The sequence below is a fragment of the Myxozyma melibiosi genome (genome assembly GCF_037950935.1).
Source record: "Myxozyma melibiosi strain Phaff 52-87 chromosome Unknown BZA70scaffold_7, whole genome shotgun sequence".
Lineage (NCBI taxonomy): Eukaryota > Fungi > Ascomycota > Lipomycetes > Lipomycetales > Lipomycetaceae > Myxozyma > Myxozyma melibiosi.
This window is the reverse complement of record NW_027042921.1, coordinates 616,764-638,815: the sequence shown is the minus strand read 5'-3', so window position 1 is coordinate 638,815 and position 22,052 is coordinate 616,764. Positions and strand designations below refer to the sequence as shown.

The window sequence follows — 22,052 nt, the reverse complement described above, 5'->3', positions numbered from 1 at the left end:
AACGGGCCCCGTCGCCGCTTCTTCTTTTCCTCTTCTCTCCCGTCTCATCCACTCTCTCTACTTCTCCTTCTCCATCTCTTCTACTTCTATCCTCGCAATGTCTTCCACCGACATCTCCTCCCTTCCCCACAAGGAAATCAAGAAGATCTGCTGCATCGGCGCTGGCTATGTCGGTATGTCTCCTGTTGCTAGTTAGTAGAGATGTACGTCTGTACGTAACCTGGCTTTGTTTATCTCTTTTGACTCCACCGTCATTGCCATTGATATTTTCATCGCCATTGTCACCGTCATTGCCATCTCTACTACTCTTTCTCTACGTCTGCCTGCTCTCATATTTCTATGAGTGGCGCAGGCTCAGAGACGCGTCCCCGAAAAAATGTCACGAACCCAACCCTAACTTTCTTCTCCAGGCGGCCCTACCTGCGCCATCATCGCCCAGAAGTGCCCCCACATCACCGTCACCATCGTCGACCTGAACCAGGCCCGCATCGACGCCTGGAACTCTGACAACCTCCCCATCTACGAGCCCGGTCTCGATGAGGTCGTCAAGTCCGCCCGTGGCAGAAACCTCTTCTTCTCCACCGACGTCGACACCGCCATCATCGAGGCTGACCTCATCTTCGTCTCCGTCAACACCCCTACCAAGAAGAACGGTGTCGGCAAGGGCTTCGCCGCCGACCTCGGCTACGTCGAGTCGGCCACCCGCCACATCGCCAAGGTCGCCACCTCCGACAAGATCGTCGTCGAGAAGTCCACCGTCCCTTGCCGCACCGCTGCCTCCATGCGCAAGATCCTCGAGTCCAACGGCAAGCCCGGCCTCAAGTTTGACATCCTCTCCAACCCCGAGTTCTTGGCCGAGGGTACCGCCATCAAGGACTTGAACGCCCCCGACCGTGTCCTCATCGGCTCCCTCCAGACCACCTCCGGTCGCTCGGCCGCCGCCTCCCTCGTTGACGTCTACTCCAACTGGGTCCCCCGCAAGCAGGTCATCACCATGAACGTCTGGTCCTCCGAGCTCTCCAAGCTCGCTGCCAACGCTCTCCTTGCCCAGCGTATCTCCTCCATCAACGCCCTCTCGGCCATCTGCGAGGCCACCGGCGCCGACGTCGACGAGGTCTCCTACGCCGTCGGTCTCGACTCGCGTATCGGACCCAAGTTCCTCAAGGCCTCCGTCGGTTTCGGAGGCTCTTGCTTCCAGAAGGATATCCTCAACCTCGTCTACCTCTCCGAGTCGCTCCACCTTCCCGACGTTGCCGAGTACTGGCGCCAGGTCGTTGCCATGAACGAGTCGCAGAAGCGCCGTTTCACCGAGCACATCATCTCGTCGCTCTTCAACACCTTGACCGGCAAGCGCATCGCCGTCCTCGGATTCGCGTTCAAGAAGGACACCGGTGACACTCGCGAGTCGTCCGCCATCACCATCATCAAGTACCTCCGTGCCGAGCAGGCCAAGGTTGCCATCTACGACCCCAAGGTCGAGGAGTCCCAGATCTGGTTCGATCTCGCCGAGCCCGGTATCGTTGACGACGTCACCGCTCTCAAGAAGCAGGTCTCGATCACCAGCTCCGCCTACGAGGCCGCTGCCGGTGCCGACGCCGTCGTCATCTGCACCGAGTGGGACGAGTTCAAGGACACCGAGCTCGACTACGAGAAGATCTACGCGTCGATGAACAAGCCCGCCTTCATCTTTGACGGAAGACTGATCCTCAACCAGAAGAAGCTCGAGACCATTGGTTTCAAGGTCGAGACCATCGGCCGGAGCAGACTCGAGGAGACCTTCGAGTAAGGGTCTAGTTTATTAGTTTATCTTCTGTAGTTTTACTACAAGTTTTTTTATTGTTATGGGCATCGGCACAGTACTTGTCTTTTTCTTTATTTATTGTGTTTAATGTAAAGTATATGCTAGAAATTTTATCTTTTATGTTTTTAGTTTTCTAATATTTCCTATTTTTTTTATTTTCTGAACATTTATTTAGTTTTGATGTGGTGCAAAGATAGAATATCTAGATTACAGCGACATCGTACCTACTGTTTTTGCTTTAGAATATATAAATTTAAACTATATACAAATATACACCATCTCTCAAGTCCACTTGCTCTTTTCCAACCAGGCCTCGTGTCCCTCTTCCCTAAGCACATACTCGAGCCACTTCCTTCTCCTCTCTGCCCGTCTTTGCGGAGCCAACTTGACATATTCCTCCAACTCCGCCTTCTTCTTCAGGTTGATCTCCCTATTCCTCTCCGCCTCTTCGCGACGAGCCTTACGCAGCTCTGCACGCTTCCGCTCCTGCGCCCGCTCTGCGCGGAACTTGGGATCCGCCTGCTTGAGACTGCGCTCGAACGCACGCTGCTTGCCGACCATCTGGCCCTTAAGCGACGCCCGTCTCTTCTCCTCCAGCTCTGCCTTCTTCGCCTCGATCTCGCGGCGTTTCTCGAGCGCGAGCTCGTTCAGCGCCTCGGTCGCAGGCGTGTTGGAAAAGTAGATTTTCTTCATCAGCTCGACTTTTTCCCGCAGCACCTGCGCGCCATTCGGCATGTTCTCCGTAATCTTCTGGTAATTCAACTTCGTAGGCTTATCCTCAAACGGCACCCCTTTCGTCTCCGCCCGCGCAATCGCTTTCGCAGTCATATACAGCCGAAGATCCTTCGGTCCGCCCACCATCTCGAGCACCGCCATCGGCGCCGAATCCTTCGCTCTCGGCTCGAGATGCAGCAGCCGCGTGTACCCGCCCGTTCTGTCCGCGTACCGCGGCGCGAACTCGTTCACGAGTCTGTCGATCGAGAGTTTGGGGCTAAACACGAAGCTGTACATGCGTGCGCGCGTGGCGTTCGTGTTGATCTTTGCCGCCGTGATCATTTTCTCGAGAAGAGGTTGGGCTTCCTTTGCGCGCGCGTAGGTCGTCGTGATGGACTCGTGCTCGATGAGGGAGGTTACGAGGTTTCGGAGAAGAGCGCGACGATGTCCGGAGGGACTGGTGAGTAATTGTTAGTATCCTTCTTCTTCCGGTGCATTGGACTCCTTCATCGATTTATCGCGAAGGAGCAGCAGCAGCAGCAGCAGCACAAAGACAAACACTCACCGTCCCAGCGTACGATGTGCCTGACCTTGCGACGGCATTCTAACGCAATTTCTCTATCTTCTTCCAAACAATAGTACAATTCTTAAACCCTTCTCAGAAACAACAACAACAATACTATTATCGCACGATGTTCTTTCTGCTCTTCCTTCTGCCGACTGTCTGTCCCGACGCAAAACTAATTTTTTCCGTACTGCACCTCTGGCTGGAAGTTCATCACGTGATGAGAGTGACGAGAAGTGCGCCGGGCAGAGTAGTTTTGGGACTGGTAGACGTACTCAGCGATGAGAGAGGTGGAGAGAAGTGAGTGTTTTTTTTATGGAATATTTGAAATGATTTAGAAAAAGAGGATAAAAGTAGAATTTACGACTGAAATTGTGCATTAGAATACAGTAAAAAGCAGTCAGATATCAAGAAACACACTGGAAATACTCTCAAGCAGCAACCAGACCGCCAAACGCCGCAGCGACTCTTCCGAGCCCTCGAAAATTCAACTCGATATCTGAGCAAGTCGAAACTACAAGACAAATCATCAACCACCTTCTCGATAGGACATTCATTCACTTGATTGTTTAATAACAAGCAGAGAAATATCAGCATCATGAGTCGGATCTCTGGATTTCTCACCGGTAAGCACACTTCCCTATCCATCCGCTCTCCTCGCTCTCGACGACCGACTAACAGAACTACATCACCAGGCGTAACCTTCGCCTCCATAATCACCTACACCACCGCCGTCGAACTCCGCGCCCGCGCCGACGCCGCCCGCGCCGCGATGGCGCTCACCCGCTCGACCCTCGACGCCACCGTCGAGCCGAAGCGGTACACCGTCGTCAAGCCCGTCGACGTCGTCGCCTCGCGCGAGTTAGGCGAGACCATGAAAGATCTCTGGGACGAGGAGATCGTCAAGGGCGCGAAGTTTGTCTTGGGGACGGATTGGTCGGCGAAGATCGGAGGTGGGCTGAGGAGGTTTTTGGATAAGGCGGCGGCGAGTTTTTCGTCGTAGGGCGATCTTTACTTCTAGTTTTTATTGTTTTGTCTTGTTGTTGCTTGTTGGCCGGGTTCTCGCATTTTTATGTTTGTGTATAGTATAAAGAAGTCAAATACAGTCTCGCATTATCAACTACTCTCTCATCTACTCTCTCAGCAAAGATGAAGAACTTTTAGTTTCATTATCGGATCTAAAATGCACACACTATTACAAAACACAGACAAAAACAAATTAAACATACTCCGCAACATACACGCTTCTAACACTGTCAAGAGTACAGCTCACCACAGCTTCGTCAACACATCAAACACACCCGTACCAACCGACGACAGCCGCCCGACGACCAACCGCGCACTCGGACTATCCACATCGTCCACGTCTCCGTTCAACACCGCCTGTTTCAAAAAGTTAAACGTAGTCTCAAAGCTCATCTTCAAGAACGGCGACGCGCTAGCCTCCACGCCGTGTCGGTTGAACGGCAAGTACCCGCCGTCGCGCGTCATCATGTCGGCAATCAGCTCGAGATGGCGCGCGTTCACTTTAATCCCGTACGGCTCGAACACGCCCGCGACTTCGTTCGCGATCGTGTTGCGCGCGGCTTCGACGCCGTAGACACGCAGCACTTCGGCGATGTTGTTCGATCGGATCCCGTCGACGTTGATGAAGTCGTCTTGCTCCCACATCGCAGGGAAGTTCACGCCCTCGGTCACCAGGAACCGCTTCGTCGAGCCCTTGGCCGGCGCGACACGCATGCAGCGCCCGATCTTTGGGATCTCGCGCACAACCACCGACCGGCACACAGATTCGATGATGTTGATCATCAACAGCTTCGCGGTGTCGGACGGGTACTGCAGCTCAAACTCGCACCACTCTCCCGCCTCGTCGTCAAAGTCGAACCGGAACACGTTGCCGTACATGCCAATCACTTCCTGCTGGCGCTCCTTCGCGCGCTTCGACACCGGGTTGATCCGTCTGCTCGCAGCAGTCTCGTCCTCGTCCTCCGACTCGGAGTCCTCTGCCGCCGCGCTCGCGCGCTTCTTGGTCGGGCTACTCTTGCTGTCGACCTCCATCTCGTCGCCTTCGTCGTCGTCATCCCCGTCGAGCTTGACAGACTTGAGAACTTCCTTCTCGCCATCATCCGGCTCTTCGTACGCAGACACTTCCTTCGTCCGCGACTTTAGTCTCTCGTTCGTCGCGTCTCCGTCGTCGTTCTCGTCGTCATCGTCGTCGTCATCGTCGTCGTCTGACTCGTCGTCATTCGCCTTCCGACGGGTATCCGCCTCAGCCTCGTCCGTTGCCGCCTTGCTCTTCCTCGCCTTGCCGATCTCGCCCGCAACATCAGAGCTCATCACCTTCTTCTGCCGCTTGAGCTCCTTCGTCACCGTCGTCGTCAACCGGTGCAAAAACTTCGTCGTCACAGTGTGCTCCAGCATCGCCTGCGACACATCGTACTCGCTCTCGTACTCCGCCCGCGGGTAGAACTTCACCCGCACCGTGTACGACCGCGCCGTGATGTCGCTGTCGGGCAGGATCCCGGTCCGCTCCGTGACAGTCACGTCGTCAATCAACTCAGAGATCACAACCCTCGCGATCGTCTTGCTAAAGTCATCCGCCTGCTCGTCGCTCACGTCGTCCAGCACCGGCAACCGCATCTGCGGCGTCTTGATGTTACTACTCGCCGTCATGATGATCTCGCGCATACGCGGGATTCCCAGCGTCACGTTCGCCGCACCATGGCCCGCGAAATGGAACGTGTTGAGCGTCATCTGCGTCGACGGCTCGCCGATCGACTGCGACGCAAGAATGCCGACGGCTTCGCCGGGGTGCACGAGCGAGCGCATGTACTTGAGCGTCATCAGCGCCTTGAATGATTTCTCGCTCAAGCCGCTGCCGTTGTGTTTGGCGAAGATGGTGTCTTTGCGTGCAGCAGTGAACTACAAGTCAAGTTAGTAGATGGATTAATGAAGAAGAAAAAATAAAGGACAACATACCTCATCAAGCTTCTTCTGGAAGATATCAGACACACTGCCCATGTGCGTACTAGGCGAGAACTTTGAAATCGTCGGCTCATACTTTGCCGACCGCAGATAATGCGGCAGCGCCGCCTCCTTCTCGTTCAGCTTGCGCACCTTCTTGGCGTACGACTTGGCCGAGCTCTCGTCAATCACGCCCGCGAGCTCCGCGGACGAGTACTTTTGCAGCAGCGAGTGGAAGTTTTGCGCGCAAAACTCAAAGTTCATCAGGTGGCTCTCCTGGTTGACTTCGACGGCGTCGCCGCCGTAGAGGAACTGCACGAGCGAGCCGTCGCTGTCGCGGACGGTGTTGTCGTACTCGGTCTTGACGCCCTCTAGCTGCTTGATCAGGCATCGCTGCAGGTATCCTGATCGACTGGTCTTCACAGCCGTATCAATCAAGCCCTCGCGGCCGGCCATGCAATGGAAGTAAAACTCCTGCGGCTTGATTCCGGTGAAGAAGCGGCTGGCGATGTAACCGCCAGACTTTGCGGTAGTATCGAATGCCTTGAACGACGGCAACGTCTTACCGCTGATCATCACAGGCACACGACGGCCTTCGAGAGCCTGCTGTCCGAGCATGCACATGATCTGCGACAAGTTCACGTTCGAGCCCTTGGCTCCAGACAAGACCATCGACATGAACGAGTTCTTGGGGAACGACTTTAGCGTTCCGTCGGGGATACATTTCGCGACAACCTCCGAGGTCACGGCATTGACGTGCTTCTGCGCAACCGCATCCATCACCGCGCTCTTATTCGCATCCCGCAGAACGTCCTCCAGTCGTCGCCGCAGCTCAGGATCGTTCGGTCGCGTGTCCTCAGGAAGATTGACAACCTCGGTCGCGGCCTTGGCGCCGACTTCCTTCGCCGCAGCAAGGATATCGACTCGCCATTTGTTTCCGTCGGCGGTCAGACGCAAGTCGTCCATTCCGCAAGTGAAGCCGCGGAACTGCACGTACTTTGTAAACAGCCGGCCAAGAACACTGAGCAACTTTCCTGCCACCGAAGGCCCGTAGATCTCGTGCACGGAATGCACAAAACCAAACTCGGACGCACCGAACTGCGACTTGTCGAGAATACCCGCCAGCATCTGGCCGTTCATGAACAGCACCGTTCCCTCGACCGATCCCGGGCCCCAGTAGCGGTCGTCGATCTTATCCTTCGAGATCAGGTTGAGACCGGGCGCGTTCAGAGGTTTGATGTTGAGCAGCATCGTCGTGATGATCTGCTTTCCGGTCCACATCGGCACCGGCTTGATGATCGCAGGAGGCACGGTCAAGATCCGGTTGGTCGTAGTATGACCATCTTCCGGACGAAGGGTTCCATACACAAGCTGATGGTACTGCTCGCGAGTGAACATGGTGTCCTTGTTGGTCATCCACACACCAGTAACGATATGATCCTGCACCAGACCACGAAGCGGCTTTCCGGACGTCGGGACGAGGTACTGCGAGTCTGTGTTTGCGAGCATCAAGGCCTCTGCTCGCGCATTCTCGTTCTGCGGGAAATGCATGTTCATCTCGTCTCCGTCGAAATCGGCGTTGTACGCGTTCGTGTTTGCGTAGTGCAGCCGCAACGTCTTCTCGCCCGGCAGAACCTTGACTTTGTGACCCATCATTGACGCCTTGTGCAGCGTAGGCTGACGGTTCATAATCACAACGTCCTGGTTGCGGATGTGACGGTAGACTTTCTTGTTGGTGGCCGCGGAGCCAAAGGAAGGCGTCAAGAGCTGGTTGGCGAGAGCGGTTCGTTGCTCGAGCGTCATGGTATGCAGCGCCACGAGCGTGCCGTCTTCTTTCTCGATATGCGTCGCACCAGGCCACACAGTGGGACCGTTGATAACGCACTTGCGCATCTCTTGGAAGTTGTAAGCAGTTACCGGCTCCGGGTACGTGAGCTTGACGGCAAACACGGGAGGAATTCCAATCTCGTTGGTCTCGATGTTGGGATCGGGAGAGATGACTGATCGAGCAGCATAGTTGACACGCTTTCCCATCATGTGCATGCGGAACAGACCTTCTTTCTTCTCGAGCAACTGCTTGATACCGGGAGGAGGAACTCTGCCGCCGCCCTGCGTGCTCTTGGTGCTATCGATAAACGCATTAACGTCGTCCTGGACGGTGACAAACATGTTTGACAGCTGTCGCAAGAGCTGGCGGAACTCAACGCCCTTCGTAGACGCCTTCTCGTTCTTCATCTCCTCCAGGCGCTGGTTGAGATCACGGATGCGCAGCGTCGACTGCAAAATCTTTCCGAGCAGTTCGTTCTGCACTGCTTCGTGCGTCTCGCCGCCGACCTTGCCCGGAGGACGGAACTTGGTCGGCGGAACGACGAGGTACTCGATGAAAAACATGTCTGCACTCGCCGTGTCCGATCCGCCGGTTCGGGACTGGAAGATGGTCTTCATGATTCCCTTTTCTTTGCGGAACAGTCGTCGAAGATGGTTATGAACCTCGGTCGACAAGACGTATCGCTGCTGCGAGGACGCTTTCGAGGCGCTGGCCTGACGCGAGTCATCGGTCTCGTCGTCTTCCATCATACTCTCGCTGTCGGCCTCGGGGGTCTTTCCTTCTCTTCGGCGCTGGCCTTGGTCGTAGAAAGCATCCTGTCGGTAGCCGCCCTTGAGCTTGTTGTTCTGCGCCTGCTTCTCCTTCAAGCTGATTTCAAAGACCTTTGACATGCCTTCTTTTCTGAATGTGGGAGAGAACCTAGTTGAGCAGTGTTAGTGATGTGAAAAATAGTAGAAAACAGGTAGGTCAGAAACGTACATTCCGCAGTTGTCGCACTTGGGACGCGCGAGCAACAGCTTGAGCAGCTCGTGGATCAGCCGGCGGCGCTCGGAGAGCACAGCAGCACTCTGATGAACATGGCCACCTTCTTCCTTAACTCGAGCGATGCATTCCTCCACAAACTTCTCGCGAGCCTTCATGAGCTCTTTGTCTGAGCCGGACTTTGATTTCGACTTTTTGGCCGAACCGCCCGAGGCCGAGCTGAGTCGATTGTCTTCGAGGGCTTCCTCCTCTTCGATCTCCTCCTCGATTCCACCGGAGATGTGCATGTTGTCGAGAGTCTCGCACTCGCTGATCAGACTGTACTGGAGCAGTCTGAGTTTGCACTCATGTCGATGAGTCTCGACTTTCTTTAGGCGGAAGCTGTAGCAGTAAAGACAGGTGCTTCGGAGAAGAATATACATCTGACTGAAAAACAAAGGATTGTAAACTTCAATCGGAAGGCTGATGTGTCCCAAATGTCCCGGGCAGAAGCGAGAGTCCAAACGGCATGTTGCGCATCTAATCATCAACGAATATTTAGTGCATGTTGCGAGCTACCACCTCCGCAAAATATGATACATACGGCTGCTTGTCAAACGCTCCAAGCGCGAGATCGTGTAGACCACCAGAAATAGGATGTCCCAGGCTGTCGAAAACCTGGGGATGCGTAATCTGCTTGACTGAAAGATTTCGGATATCCTGAGCAGTGAAGTATCCAAACTCGACGTCTGTGATTTCAGACCCGATGGGCTTTGAGATATTCATTCTGAACCTCCTTTTTAACTCACGGTGTAAGCCTCTTGATTTCTCTCTCTGGCCGCGTCCAAAAGGTCTCTTCCAGAGCAGAAGAAAGGATCAGGCGTGGGTCGAGAAAGAAATTTAGCTGAAGTTGGGTGTGCCAAATTTTTGGTTGGGAGCGAAAAAAAAAAATCGACGAACAACTTTAGCCGGGTAAGCAGATTCCGGATCACAATATCACGAGCCGCATATATGTGATCTGAGTCACATCAGGCGCGGCTCATTCAGAGCCAAAGATCGCTGGATTTGGAGATGGCCGGGTTCCACCTTCCCCCGGCTCGGACGGCCTCCTCTTCCTCCGTTTGCTTTGTTTCGAGGTATTCTGCGGCGATATTTGGCGTGCAAATTGTCTAAAAAGGCCTGGATATTGTTTTGATTTGCTGTAATCTTCTCAGACAACTCTCATCGAGCCCATCTTTCCCGGCAGGTCACTTGTTCATGCAACAGGCCGTTTAAATCCTGCATAGTCCCTCGGTATGTGCTGATATCCCTCAGAACTGATAATCTGATGTTTTGATCTGCAGTCTCTCGGATTTGTCAAGACTGTTTTATGTGCTTTGTCTATAGTACTATATATGCTGATGCTCTCGACTCTACAAGTTCACCCAGTCACCTTACAATCTACATATCGATATCGTCGATCACCAGCAAATATGCCTCGCGACATCTACATCCTTCCTCTCTCTGACGTCGGGGCCCCGATTCCCGCGGGCTCGGGCACTTTTATCTCTCTTCCGTCGCCCTACGATCCCTACATCTTGCGCTTCCAGGTCTCGTCGATCTCCTCGATTTCTCGCGATGGTGTGCTGTGGTGTAACGTGCCGCCCTCGAGCGACGTCGCCTTTGATCGCGAGAAGTTCTATCCCCACGAGTGAGTTTTTCTCTTCCTGCAATTTTTTTTAGGCCTGTTTCGAGTAGGCATTCTTTCTGGACTTGTGCTGATCTGATGTATAGGATCTGCCCTGGCTTCCACGCCGCGTGTCATATCGATATCGAGATCTCCACTCCTGGAGCTTACGCCTTTTACCTCACATATCTTCCTATGAACGCATTCCTTGCTCCCCTGTCACTCTCGAAATCGGTATCCGCCCGCTACCATTTCACTGTCGCGCCGAGGTTCTCACTCAACGGCGCGCGACTCCCGCTCGATGCACTCAATATCCAGTCTGTGATTTCGAAATGGATGGGTCCGTTTGAGACCTGGGATGAGAAACTTGCAATTATCAAGGGCAAAGGGTACAACATGATCCACTTCACGCCATTGCAGCACAGGGGCGATAGTAACTCGCCGTATTCGATATACGATCAGCTCGAGTTTGATCCCGAGATTTTTAAGAACGGCATCGAGGATATCGATAAGCTGGTATCTAGTATGAAGGACAAGCACCATCTCCTCTCTATGACTGACGTTGTATGGAATCATACCGCGAGCAACTCGGCTTGGCTGCGTGAACATCCCGAGGCTGGCTACAGTATCAAGACCGCGCCTCATCTGCAGGCCGCGTATGAGCTTGACGACGCCCTGCTTTCGTTCTCGCGCTCGCTTAGATCGCTCGGTTTACCGACAAATCTTCAAGGCGAGAACGATCTGCTGAGGATTATGGACGGCATCAAGGTCCATGTCCTCGGCGCTCTCAGATTGTGGGAATTCTACGTAGTCGATGTGGAGACGACCACGAAGAAAGTTGTCGAGGCTTTTAAGAGTAAGGATACGAAAGCTACCGATGTTCCTGAAAACCTGTCTCTTGTGGAATTGAGTGCCTTTGTGAGAGACCGAACTGCGCGAAACTTCAACAAACTTGGCAAGCGGTTCCGCAAGTACCTCGAGCCAGTTGCGCTTGCTGGCATACTGAAAACGGTACTCCATGAGGATGCTGATCTCGAGACGGTCAAATCCGAGACGATTCGGATCATTGATGAAATCAACCTTGAGTTTTATCGCGAGTACGATAATGATGCCGGTGAGATCCTCGAGCAATTATTCAATCGCATCAAGTATATCCGTCTTGACGCGCACGGTCCAAAAGCCGGCGAGATCAACGCAAAGTCGCCTCTTGCGGACGCGTACTTTACCCGCGTGGTCGTCGACGGTGAAACTATCGGGCTCGCAAACAACGGCTGGATCTGGAACGGGAATCCGATGGTTGACTTTGCGAGCTCAAACTCAAAGGCGTATCTGCGCCGCGAGGTCATTGCCTGGGGCGATTGCGTGAAGCTTCGGTATGGAAGGTCGCCAGAGGACTCGCCGTTCTTGTGGGAACATATGCGCAAGTATACCGAGATCTGCGCATCGCATTTCTATGCTCTTCGGATCGACAACTGTCATTCGACACCGCTGCATGTTGGAGAATATCTCCTTGACTGTGCGCGCAAAGTCCGTCCTGATCTCTATGTCGTCGCAGAGCTGTTCACCGGATCCGAGGACATGGATAAACTCTTTGTCGAGCGACTGGGTATCAACAGCTTAATTCGCGAAGCGATGCAGGCGTGGTCTATTTCTGAGCTCTCGCGCCTCGTGCACCGCCATGGCGGTAAGCCGATCGGTAGCATCATGGCCACCAAACTATGCAATGACAAATTCGTTCAATCATCGCATGTGCACGCTCTGTTTATGGACTGCACGCACGACAACGAGACGCCGACGCAGAAGCGTACGGTCGAGGACACTTTGCCCAACGCGGCATTAGTCGCCATGTGTGCCTGCGCGACTGGCTCGGTCGTGGGATATGACGAGTGCTATCCTCATTTACTCGACATTGTCAACGAGAAACGCATGTACACTTTCGGCAACGGAATCGGCGAGATTAAAAAAGTCTTGAACGATGTACATGAAAACACTGGTAGGATCGGAGCGGAGGAGATGCACGTACATCATGAGGGAAATTTCGTGACTGTTCACAGAGTTAGTCCCCGAGAGGGTAAAGGCTGGTTCTTAATCGCGCACACAAAGTTCACCGACAACTGTTCCAACCAAAGACGTATGTATCACCATTTATACAGTATCAATCACAAGCGACTAACTTTTGTACAGTGGGAACGATTATTCTGCAGGGGACTTTTGCTCGCTCGATAATCGCGACGTCTCTGGAAAAGAAAGGTGAATACAAACACTCAGACACGGTGCTGAACGGTGTTCCGGTCAAGGTCGTTGATCTCAAGGAGCCATCTGTGGTGTTTAACTCGGTCTTGAACCAGTCCGAGATCACCTTACCGGATCATTTCCCGCCGGGGTCGATCGCTCTCATCCGCACATGGATCCCAAGCGCGGAAGAAAGTGTCGACGACTTTGTGGTATCAGGGGCGGCAGAGGCGGTGAAGGACTTGGATCTGATTGATTTGAACGTGGTGCTGTACCGATGCGATGGCGAAGAGCGCGACTTATCTATGGGTAAAGACGGAGTGTATGTTGTCCCGAATTTTGGCCCGCTGGTGTATGCGGGTCTCCAGGGCTTCATGTCGCCGTTCACGCAGATCATTCTGAACAACGACCTCGCGCATCCGATCTGTGATCATCTGCGACAAGGCCAATGGGCGCTCGACTATATCGTGTACCGGCTCAAGTCGCACGTGGACGAGTTCCCGCACCTGAATTCGCTGATTGCGTGGCTCGAGTCGCGCTTCGACGCGATCCGCAAGGTTCCGCCGTTCTTGCTCCCGCGCTACTTTGCGATGGTGCTGCAGGCCGTGTACGAGGCCTGTCGCGATCAGGCGGTCTCGATCTTGCTCGGGTCCGAGTTTGAAAACTCGCATTTCTTTTTGCAGTCGCTGCTGCTGTGCTCGGTGCAGATGGTGGGGAAAGTGAACAGCACGTCGCTTGTGCCGTCGAAGATCGTGCCGGCGATGGCGGCTGGCTTGCCGCATTTCAGCAAGGACTACATGCGGTGCTGGGGTCGTGACGTTTTCATCTCGCTGAGAGGACTGCTGATCATCCCTAACCGTCACGAGGAAGCAAAGGAGCATATCCTTGCGTTTGCGTCGACGCTGAAGCACGGGATGATTCCAAACCTGCTTGACGCGGGCCGGAATCCGCGCTACAACTCTCGCGACTCGGTGTGGTTCTTTTTGCAAAACATTCAGGACTACGTCAAGCTCGTGCCCAACGGGAAGCAGATCCTGAGCGAGCAAGTGAAGCGCCGGTTCCCGCTCGACGATACCTTTGTCGAATGGGACGATCCGCGGGCGTTTAGCTACTCGACCTCGCTATTGGATATCATCCAGGAAATCCTGCAACGGCACGCCGAGGGCCTGCATTTCCGGGAACACAACGCCGGGCCACAGCTGGACATGCAGATGAAGGACGAAGGGTTCAATATCGACGTCGAGGTCGATTGGGAGACCGGCCTTGTGTTTGGCGGTAACCAGTGGAACTGCGGCACGTGGATGGATAAGATGGGCGAGTCTGACCGGGCCGGGAATAAAGGCTGGCCTGGAACTCCGCGCGACGGCGCGGCGATCGAGATCTCGGGTATGCTGAAGAGTGCGCTGCGGTGGGTGAACGAGCTTCGCAAGGAAGGCAGTTACCCGTATGATTCTGTGACTACCGCCGGCGGAAGCAAAGTCGTGACGTTCAAAAAATGGGAAGAACTCGTGCAATCCAACTTTGAGCGGTGCTACTACGTCCCGCTCGAGCCCTCCGACGACGACAAGTTCGTGATCAACAAAGCGTGCGTGAACCGGCGCGGGATCTACAAGGACCTGTTCCGGTCCGGCAAGGAGTACGAGGACTACGAGCTGCGTCCGAATTTCGCAATCGCAATGACTGTCGCGCCCGAGCTGTTTGATGCCGAGAAAGCGATCGGCGCGATTGCGATTGCGGATTCGGTGCTGAGAGGACCGGTCGGGATGAGGACTTTGGATCCTTCTGATTTGAACTATAGACCGTATGATTTCCCTGTTTCCCTATCTTTTCTTTCAGAGGAGAGAGCTAATTCTTATTTGATTGACCGTTTAGATACTACAACAACTCAGAAGACTCGACCGACTTCAAAACCTCAAAAGGCCGCAACTACCACCAAGGCCCCGAATGGGTCTGGTGCACGGGCTACTTCCTGCGCGCGTTTCTGCACTTTGATCTCATCCGCAAGACCACGGACGTCGAGCGCCTCGAGACGCTGCAACAGATCCATCTCCGGCTGCAGGCGCACCTGAAGTGGATCGAGAGCTCGCCGTGGGCGGGACTCGCCGAGCTCACAAATAGAGACGGCGAGGTGTGTAATGACTCGTCGCCGACGCAGGCGTGGAGCGCGGCGACGCTGATTGATGTGTTTAAGGATGTGCAGTTGAAGTTCAGGTTGGAGATGCATTCTGTCTGAGTGTTGTGAAGTTTTTGTGTGGAGAGTTTGGGTGGAGAATTGGATTAGACGCATAGTTAGACAAGGTTATACGATACAGTCCGCGCGAGGGAAGGGCGCCGGGTAGAGAAAGGTAAAATAGCTTCAATCAATATACAGAAAATATCAACACATTCAACGGGAAATTAATACACGGTGGAGAAAGAAAGAGAAAGTGAAAAGATTAGCATAATACACAAGAGCACACACGCACCCACGCACACGATAACACACTGGATAAGCAAAAAACGAGATGTCGCTAAATGACTTTGCTCGTAGTCCAAATACAAAAGCACAGAATAGAAGATACAAGTAATACAATATCCCGAAAAGTAAAGAAGTCAACAAGTAGAACTAACTAACTAACAGAGACCTTCACGACTCAAATCAACATCCAGATCTAACACATCAATCGGTTCCCAAAATATACATAAATCAATATCATCGCTTCGCTTCTTCGATTCATATTTTGTCTCGCACGCACGCGCGCGCCTAATCGTCCAACTTAAACAGCTTCCGCAGACCGCCGAATTTCTTGCTCTTGGTCTTCTCGTTATACTGCGCCGGCACGCTGTCGTCGTAGGAAGCAGCCGGCGCCGTCGTCGGCTGCACGGAGCTCGCGCGGCCGCTCATGGCGGCGGCTGCCGCTGCGGTTTGCGCGTTGCTGTGTGGAAGCGGAGGCGGCACGCCCGCGACCGTGGTCGCGCGCTTGCCGTTCTTCTGTTCTTTCTTTTGCGCGCGCTCAAGTCTGAATTGCTGGTACTGGCTAAGCTTTTTCTGCTTAACCGGCGTGACGGGCTGCTGGATGTACTCTGAGCTGGTTTGTGGTTGCTGGGGTTGCTGGTACTGAGTTGCAGAGGACGCAGACGCAGAGCCAGTGAGCTTCGCGAGAGCGGACTCGCGATCACGGTCTGATTTGGCGGGCGAGGTGTCGAACGAAGAGTATGCGACACCGACGCTGGAGTCATTTGCCGCGGTGTTGGAAACCGTCGGGGTTGCTGTGAAGACGTCGTCGGAATCAAGACTGAACGGATGACTACTAGGCAATTGGCTGAAGCCGCGGGATGCGATCGTCGCTGGCGGAGTAGCAGTCGTGCCAGTCGACGACGGCTCGGCGGCAGCAGTGGTAGACGTGACGTCTCCGTTCGTGTATCCGTTCATAACCGGAGCCGCGAGCGTAGGAGGAGGTGGAAGAGGAGCGGCAGAGGAGGTCTCCGGGTTGCTTACAACTCTCGACTTCCTTGGCGTCAGAGTAAATCTCTTCAAGCCAAAACTGCGGCCCTTCTCGTCACGGCCCTTGGTTTCAGACGCAGCAATCTCGGCAACAGGCTCGTGTCTCGGCTGCTCCTTTCGGTAAGTCGACGTCGTTTCTTTCTTGTAGCTCGACGAGGAGTTGACGCGCTGCAAGCCTACGTACGCGGTCGCGGTGATATCGTCCGCAGTAGTGGGATGAAGCTGCTCCATCACACGCGGATCGCTCTTTGCCTCTTCAAGTTGTTCTCTGTACAGCTGCTTCTGTGACTTGACAGACCGGCCGAATCCGCGGGCGTCTTTTCCGTTCCGCATGCTGGGCACTTGCACATCACGCATCGACGTCTTCATCATCGAGCCACGGCTCTTGGACGCCGCTCTCGAAACGCCGTCCTCGCGTCTGAACGATGACGCAGAACCTGATCTCTCTCGCAGGTTTTCGAGGTCGGCAATCTCCTCAGCAGAGGGCTGGTGCGATGCAGATGCCGCGGCCGCGATCGCAGCACTGGAGACAGAGGTCTGCATAGTCGGAGCGGTGGTGCCGTAAGTAGTCGCAGGTCGCGGAGCTCGCGAGTACCTCGAGTTTCGTGAAACTGAAGAGACGCGTTCGGGGCTCCCCTTCAAAATTCCGTTCACGGGCTTTGCGTTTCTGGGGGTCGGGTGGAGGAGCTGCTGGTTCTGGGATCGCTCGCGAGCGTCGACTTCCGCGGGGGGAGTGATTACCCTGGTTTGCTGTTCGCTCGGAGCTGATCCGACCGCTTTCCGCGGGACCGACTTTGCCTCTTGCTGAACAGGCGCGGCGTCCTCAAATTCAGACTCATGCTCGGAGAGATACTGACGATCAAGCTCAGTTTCATCATCTTCAATGGCACGGGCGGCGAGAAGATCGGCTATTATGTTAGGATCATAGTCACCAATGTCCTCGGTCAAGGCCGCAGGCGCATTGACATCGTCATCAATCACGCGCTCGGTGGTTGAGGACTCTGTTGGGAGCGTGGTCGCAGCGTATTCGTCACCGAGCGTAGAAGTTCCATTGAGCGAGGGCTCGGGGGACATTGTCTCTGGTGGAGTCTTCATCTCGTCCATTGTCGATGCGACGGAGACAGTGTTTTCCATATCAGTAGCGGTAGGAAGGGTCTCCGCAGCTGTGGGTTCGTCAACACCGTTCACAAACTTTGGAGGAGCAGGAGCTGGGATGTCGTCGATAACACTCGCGTCTGTGAAGCTGACGCGATGGTTTCTCTTTGCGGACGGGGTGCCAGTGCGAGAGAGAGAGCCGTCTTCGGTGTCGACGACAGACAAGGTGGAAGACTGCGACATTCTGCTAGAAGAGCGCGACTGTTTTACTCCAAGTTTTGATGCGGTGAGTGACCGAGCGGTTTCACGGGGTTCCTCGTCAATCACAGGAGGAGGCATCATCTTTGGGGAGGCGGCGACGGAGTCAAGCATGCGATCTTCGGAGATCGAGTTGAGATCGGTAGACTCGTAGGAGGCGATGCTGGAGGCATAGCCCGAGCGCTTGAAGGCTCTCGGGAGGGAGAGAGTTGAGCGGATGGAGTTTGAGCGGCCGGAGACAGAGGGAGCGGAGCTCATTCTGAGAGACATGCGGCTGCCAGAGGAGGACGGGGCGCGGAGGTTGCGCTCGGACAGACTGGGACGGCGACCGAGGGCGGCGGATTTTTGGGCGCGTTTGGAAGGTACAAGGACAGATCGGCCTGCTTGGGCTGCATTGATCTGGTCGTGCTTGAGAGCTGCAGCGGCGGCTAGAGATCAGCACATGAGATACGAGGTCTAACATTCATCGGAAGATGGAGAGAGGAATGATGATTATGGGAGAGACGTACCTGCGGAGGACAAGCTCATGGATTGAGAGCGGGAAATGGTTGCGACGGAGGCCGCGGCGAGGGCAGCGTTCGTTGAGGCGGAGGGGGAGAAGTGCATGGAGGAGGAGGTCTAGAGGTGTGAGAATGGGGGTGGGTGGGTGGCTGGGGTGGAGAAGAGCAGACGTACAGAGAGGCCGATGTTGCCGCCGTAGGGCTGGCGTTTTGGACGGGCGGAGTAGGAGGACATGGAGGACATGGAGGAGGAGGTCTGGAGAGATAGTTAGAGAGGGTAGAGAGAGAGAGTAGAGAGAGAGATAGAAGTAGAGAGAGTGAAGAGAGATAGAGATGAGGATGAGATGAGGAGACGTACAGAGAGCCCGATGTTCCCGCCGTAGGGTTGGCGGGGAGGGCGGGAGGTGCGGTTGCTCATGGCGAGTTGACGATGAGGAGTAGGAGAGGTGAAGAGGAGGAGGAGGAGGAGTAATAGAAGGAAGGAAGAAGAGAAGAGTCGGGGAAGTAAACAAAAAGTGACGGCGCCGGGCGCAGGTGGCTCGAGGCGTGCGGCATCTTCTTAGCGTATCTGTCGATAACTCTCTGATCTGCAGTGCGGTGTTGTGGGGACTGAAACACGTGCTATCACTATTATATTAAGCAGGTGTAGTTGTACCCACAACAACACACGCACTACGTCACCGCATCTCGAGCAGATCTGGGTCCCGTTCTACGGTTCTCGCTCTTTTCTTTCATTTTACCTAAAAAGTAAACAAAACCCTTTTCTGCGTCCACATTGCTCTTTATCCAATCCATTGTATCTTCTCATATCGTATCATATCATGTCGTATATATCACATCCGCGGATCCATCTTCGTGCTCAGCTTGCTCTGCAGCCATCGCTGCTTCCCCCGTCGTAACGCCAGCTCGCTCGACGCTCCTCCGACGGCCACTAACTTACTCCGATACACGTCCAGTGACCGCTGCAGGAACTGCATCCGTCCTTCAAACAGCCGCGGCTGCAGCCATGCCATCTTGATCCCCAGCTCGTTGATTTCTTTTTCAATCCTTGCGCGCTCTAGTCTGTGTTGTTGTTGGTGTTGTCGATGTTGTTGATGTTGTTGCTGCTGTTGTTGCTGCTGTTGCTGTTGCTGTTCGTGTTGTTCGTGCTGCTGCTGTTGTTCATGCTGCTGCATCGTTCCATCCTTCTGTTGCTGCTGCTGCCGCTGCTGCTGCTGAAAATGAGGCGAAAGCGAAGACACAACAGACGACACAAAAACCGCATGATCAAACCGATACTTGTCCGGAATCTTCTCAAGACTAATATTCTCAATCGCAACCCTCACTCGCACTTTGCTATCCGGATTCACACTAGGGTCCGTCTCAACCGTTATATACTTCAACGGCTTGCTTTTCCCTATCAGCAAACTACTGCTCCCACTTCCCGTCTCCTCCGAAGCCAATGACGGCTCAGTCACTCTCGTGTCCTCGTCTGCTACCGGGTTCGCATTCACCGAGCACGGAAAGTTGAGCGGATTCAGTACATCTGTCCGAGAAAACAGCGCTGGCTGGATAATCACCGGCGACGGCGACTCGCTCGAATTAGTAGTATTTCCATCGTCGCCGAAGCCCAGTGGCTGTCTCCAGTCGATCGTGCCCGTCGCTCCAGCCTGCGTGAACGGCAATCCCCCGTTGCTGCTAGCTTTCAATTCCCCAACTCCTCCCACTGCTTGCCTTCCATTCTCTTGTTGCTGCTGCTGCTGTTGCCCTTCATCCGGCTTCTTCTTCTGTCTCGACAGCCTGCGCACTCTGCGCGACCGCAGCTTCGGATCTGAATTCGAGTTGCGCCAGGAGTCTACCGCACGCTGGATAAGCCCGCGCTTACCCCTCAGCGACGGGTTCAGGTACGCGAGTGCGATTCCTATCCTGTTGCACTCATTCTCGTATTTGTGGCGATTTCCGCGATAGTGCGGTTCCGGCACGTCCGCGCGCGGGTAGATCTTCCACTCTGTCAGCAATGCGAGCTATTAACGACTGAAGTATAGAAGAATCATGATGCCTACACAGTTGGTTTTGCGAAACTGCTTAGACAGTTCGCTGAGGTTGACGGAGCCGACGTCGCAGCGGATGCAGTACTCCGTGCGGACTCTGTCTTTCGAGTACTGGAACGAGATCCAGTCGACGCCGTGCTCGTCCTTCCGCACTATCGCTGGCGGAGCAGCCGGGATCGGGCCGGGTGGGAATGTGCGCAGCCGCTGGGAGGGTTGTTTTTGTTGCTGCTGCTGCTGGTGGTGTTGGAGGGCGATCTGGGGCTGGAGGGGGAGGGTATGTGTCGTCATCGGGAGAGGGTGGGTGTGTATGTCTGATACAGATATAATCCAGCGAATATGTAGACAAACAGCAAAACACAAGACAATAGAAGATAAATCAACAGCAGAAGAAGAGAAGAAGAGGGAAAGAAGACAAGTCGCAGAGAGTAAATAGAAGACCGGCCTGGGTGCCCCTATTAACGCCGCAGCTTTCCTTAATGAGCAACGCCGCGATGAGCTGGCATTACAGTATCGTACATTATCATATTTGTCTATTCTATTCTTTTACTGTTTTATTGTTATTGTTTTGTCGCTTTTTTGTTATTCACTTCATTGTTCATCACTCTCTGCCTCTTCTTGTCTGTGTCTGCTGTCTACGCTGCTGATCCTCCACGATCTCCTCTCTTCCGCCTACAACTATACCCACTCCCTCAGCATTCATCAACACCATCCATTGCCTGATCAGCACACTTCATATCAACTCTGCATAACTCTCTTCCACTCACACGGCGTTTGCTTAAACGGCGATCGTTCATATCGCCCTCTAAGAGTCGGCACTTCGGTTGCAGTTCTCGCCATACTTCTCATGATCTGCATCTTTGATCTCCATTTCTCGTTCTTCCCTAGTCTTCTCACTCTACATCTCTGTTTTCTATACTGATATCTCTTTTATTTGTCTTCTGCTGTTTACTGTACATAGATGAGTAGCATTAATATCTACTCTCTACCTCTAAACCACCATCCCTCCTCCTCCTCCTCCTCCTCGTATCACGGACTGTCATTTACAGTTACAATCACAGCTGCACTTCCATCTCACTATACCATCCAAACCGAGCTCACCTGCGCCATATATCCGCAACCGACCCGCCGCGCCGTGCCCTCCCTGCCCTCCTCGCCGCCGGTCTGTGACCTGCGCTCTACTCTAATCTCCGCGTCTTTTCCTCCTGCTTCTCCTGTCATCTATCTTTTCAGTTTCATTGTGAGCTTGGCTGTCTGCAGTTATTTAGGTACCTGCAGATCACCGGCGGCAGCTTTTCTCTTTCGGGCGCGTCGAGGCTGCGAGTATGTGTCTGGGCAACTCTGCGAAATTAGACAGACTTACTACGCGTGATCGACTCTTATCAAACCTATACCAGCACTAATTGACCAGAGTGCTAGTCTCATAAGATGTTTTTTTTTTAATATCTTCAAGACAGATGCCGGAGGAGATTCCCCATCTCTTTCACAGACTTCACCGCTCTTAAATCCGCAGATATACACACACTTCCAATACCTGACCTGACCTGACCTGACCTTGACTAGCTTGCCAGCGGTACCTACCCTGGAAACCCAGAAATCCCAGTCATCTCAAACCACCCTCCCTCTCTCTCTCTTCTCTTTAGTCCCTCTTGTCATGTTGTTTAATTTAGCTCGTCGGCGCGTACCTGCATCAGATGTCAGATGCCCGGTGGTCCAAGCGTACGGCGCACTTCACTTCTGCAGCCTGCAGCCTGCGATCTGTCTTCTGGAAGATTGATTTTGGGATAGTTACTATGAGTGCGATTGACTTTCTTTCTGGAAAGAATGTGCTCTTGTCGGCTTTTGGAAAGCGTGTAGATCTACTGTGTTCTGAAGGAGGGTGTAAGGTTGGAAGTCGGCAGGCGTGGAATACCAAATACCGAAAGACTGCGTCTGTACTTTTATGATTCTGCATGTGA

The 22,052-nt window shown here is 53.9% G+C and overlaps 7 protein-coding genes across 7 annotated transcripts; 3 read left to right on the top strand and 4 right to left on the bottom strand.

The window, feature by feature from the left end:
• The first annotated feature begins 45 nt into the window (after positions 1 to 45).
• BZA70DRAFT_280157 (UDP-glucose/GDP-mannose dehydrogenase family, NAD binding domain-containing protein) lies at positions 46 to 2,036 on the top strand. Its single transcript, XM_064912901.1, has 2 exons — positions 46 to 173; positions 411 to 2,036. The coding sequence occupies exons 1-2, from the start codon at positions 98 to 100 to the stop codon at positions 1,784 to 1,786; spliced, it is 1,452 nt and encodes a 483-aa protein (XP_064767886.1). The 5' UTR covers positions 46 to 97; the 3' UTR covers positions 1,787 to 2,036.
• BZA70DRAFT_186317 (ribosomal protein L17) lies at positions 1,884 to 3,399 on the bottom strand. The gene is made up of 3 exons (XM_064909989.1): positions 3,081 to 3,399; positions 2,465 to 2,972; positions 1,884 to 2,413 (listed from the first exon to the last, which is right to left on the bottom strand). Exons 1-3 carry the CDS (start codon positions 3,116 to 3,118, stop codon positions 2,084 to 2,086), a joined length of 876 nt encoding a protein of 291 aa, XP_064767885.1. The 5' UTR covers positions 3,119 to 3,399; the 3' UTR covers positions 1,884 to 2,083.
• Positions 3,400 to 3,678: 279 nt separating this feature from the next.
• On the top strand, positions 3,679 to 4,083 carry BZA70DRAFT_290165 (uncharacterized protein; the record flags this gene model as incomplete). Its single annotated transcript, XM_064914188.1, has 2 exons — positions 3,679 to 3,706; positions 3,776 to 4,083. The coding sequence occupies 2 exons, from the start codon at positions 3,679 to 3,681 to the stop codon at positions 4,081 to 4,083; spliced, it is 336 nt and encodes a 111-aa protein (XP_064767884.1).
• Positions 4,084 to 4,187: 104 nt separating this feature from the next.
• Positions 4,188 to 9,747, bottom strand: BZA70DRAFT_248940 (uncharacterized protein). Its single transcript, XM_064910672.1, has 4 exons — positions 9,437 to 9,747; positions 8,851 to 9,372; positions 6,060 to 8,790; positions 4,188 to 6,002 (listed from the first exon to the last, which is right to left on the bottom strand). The coding sequence occupies exons 1-4, from the start codon at positions 9,616 to 9,618 to the stop codon at positions 4,350 to 4,352; spliced, it is 5,088 nt and encodes a 1,695-aa protein (XP_064767883.1). The 5' UTR covers positions 9,619 to 9,747; the 3' UTR covers positions 4,188 to 4,349.
• A 170-nt stretch (positions 9,748 to 9,917) lies between these two features.
• BZA70DRAFT_280152 (glucanotransferase domain of glycogen debranching enzyme-domain-containing protein) lies at positions 9,918 to 15,119 on the top strand. The gene is made up of 5 exons (XM_064912900.1): positions 9,918 to 10,125; positions 10,252 to 10,522; positions 10,606 to 12,629; positions 12,683 to 14,531; positions 14,603 to 15,119. The coding sequence occupies exons 2-5, from the start codon at positions 10,305 to 10,307 to the stop codon at positions 14,961 to 14,963; spliced, it is 4,452 nt and encodes a 1,483-aa protein (XP_064767882.1). The 5' UTR covers positions 9,918 to 10,125; positions 10,252 to 10,304; the 3' UTR covers positions 14,964 to 15,119.
• BZA70DRAFT_280149 (uncharacterized protein) lies at positions 15,120 to 18,593 on the bottom strand. The gene is made up of 4 exons (XM_064912899.1): positions 18,426 to 18,593; positions 18,243 to 18,323; positions 18,077 to 18,185; positions 15,120 to 17,995 (listed from the first exon to the last, which is right to left on the bottom strand). The coding sequence occupies exons 1-4, from the start codon at positions 18,483 to 18,485 to the stop codon at positions 15,474 to 15,476; spliced, it is 2,772 nt and encodes a 923-aa protein (XP_064767881.1). The 5' UTR covers positions 18,486 to 18,593; the 3' UTR covers positions 15,120 to 15,473.
• On the bottom strand, positions 18,594 to 20,547 carry BZA70DRAFT_280145 (uncharacterized protein). Its single transcript, XM_064912898.1, has 2 exons — positions 20,110 to 20,547; positions 18,594 to 20,046 (listed from the first exon to the last, which is right to left on the bottom strand). The coding sequence occupies exons 1-2, from the start codon at positions 20,383 to 20,385 to the stop codon at positions 18,901 to 18,903; spliced, it is 1,422 nt and encodes a 473-aa protein (XP_064767880.1). The 5' UTR covers positions 20,386 to 20,547; the 3' UTR covers positions 18,594 to 18,900.
• Between the last annotated feature and the right edge of the window lie 1,505 nt (positions 20,548 to 22,052).

What these genes read in the sequence shown, in the direction of transcription:
- BZA70DRAFT_280152 (XM_064912900.1), top strand. Translation starts at nt 10,305, where the DNA reads ATGCCTCGCGACATCTACATCCTTCCTCTCTCTGACGTCGGGGCCCCG. An exon ending in CAACTGTTCCAACCAAAGAC is followed by an intron (nt 12,630 to 12,682) that starts GTATGTATCACC and finishes ACTTTTGTACAG; the next exon opens with TGGGAACGATTATTCTGCAG. An exon ending in TCTGATTTGAACTATAGACC is followed by an intron (nt 14,532 to 14,602) that starts GTATGATTTCCC and finishes TTGACCGTTTAG; the next exon opens with ATACTACAACAACTCAGAAG.
- BZA70DRAFT_248940 (XM_064910672.1), bottom strand. Translation starts at nt 9,618, where the DNA reads ATGAATATCTCAAAGCCCATCGGGTCTGAAATCACAGACGTCGAGTTT. An exon ending in GGAGCGTTTGACAAGCAGCC is followed by an intron (nt 9,373 to 9,436) that starts GTATGTATCATA and finishes GTTGATGATTAG; the next exon opens with ATGCGCAACATGCCGTTTGG. An exon ending in TCCAGAAGAAGCTTGATGAG is followed by an intron (nt 6,003 to 6,059) that starts GTATGTTGTCCT and finishes CTTGACTTGTAG; the next exon opens with TTCACTGCTGCACGCAAAGA.
- BZA70DRAFT_280149 (XM_064912899.1), bottom strand. Translation starts at nt 18,485, where the DNA reads ATGAGCAACCGCACCTCCCGCCCTCCCCGCCAACCCTACGGCGGGAAC. An exon ending in GCGGCAACATCGGCCTCTCT is followed by an intron (nt 18,186 to 18,242) that starts GTACGTCTGCTC and finishes TCACACCTCTAG; the next exon opens with ACCTCCTCCTCCATGCACTT. An exon ending in CATGAGCTTGTCCTCCGCAG is followed by an intron (nt 17,996 to 18,076) that starts GTACGTCTCTCC and finishes GCTGATCTCTAG; the next exon opens with CCGCCGCTGCAGCTCTCAAG.
- BZA70DRAFT_280145 (XM_064912898.1), bottom strand. Translation starts at nt 20,385, where the DNA reads ATGACGACACATACCCTCCCCCTCCAGCCCCAGATCGCCCTCCAACAC. An exon ending in AGTTTCGCAAAACCAACTGT is followed by an intron (nt 20,047 to 20,109) that starts GTAGGCATCATG and finishes ACAGAGTGGAAG; the next exon opens with ATCTACCCGCGCGCGGACGT.
- BZA70DRAFT_186317 (XM_064909989.1), bottom strand. Translation starts at nt 3,118, where the DNA reads ATGCCGTCGCAAGGTCAGGCACATCGTACGCTGGGACG. An exon ending in GCACATCGTACGCTGGGACG is followed by an intron (nt 2,973 to 3,080) that starts GTGAGTGTTTGT and finishes ATTACTCACCAG; the next exon opens with TCCCTCCGGACATCGTCGCG. An exon ending in TCTACTTTTCCAACACGCCT is followed by an intron (nt 2,414 to 2,464) that starts GCGACCGAGGCG and finishes CGCGAGATCGAG; the next exon opens with GCGAAGAAGGCAGAGCTGGA.
- BZA70DRAFT_280157 (XM_064912901.1), top strand. Translation starts at nt 98, where the DNA reads ATGTCTTCCACCGACATCTCCTCCCTTCCCCACAAGGAAATCAAGAAG. An exon ending in CATCGGCGCTGGCTATGTCG is followed by an intron (nt 174 to 410) that starts GTATGTCTCCTG and finishes TTTCTTCTCCAG; the next exon opens with GCGGCCCTACCTGCGCCATC.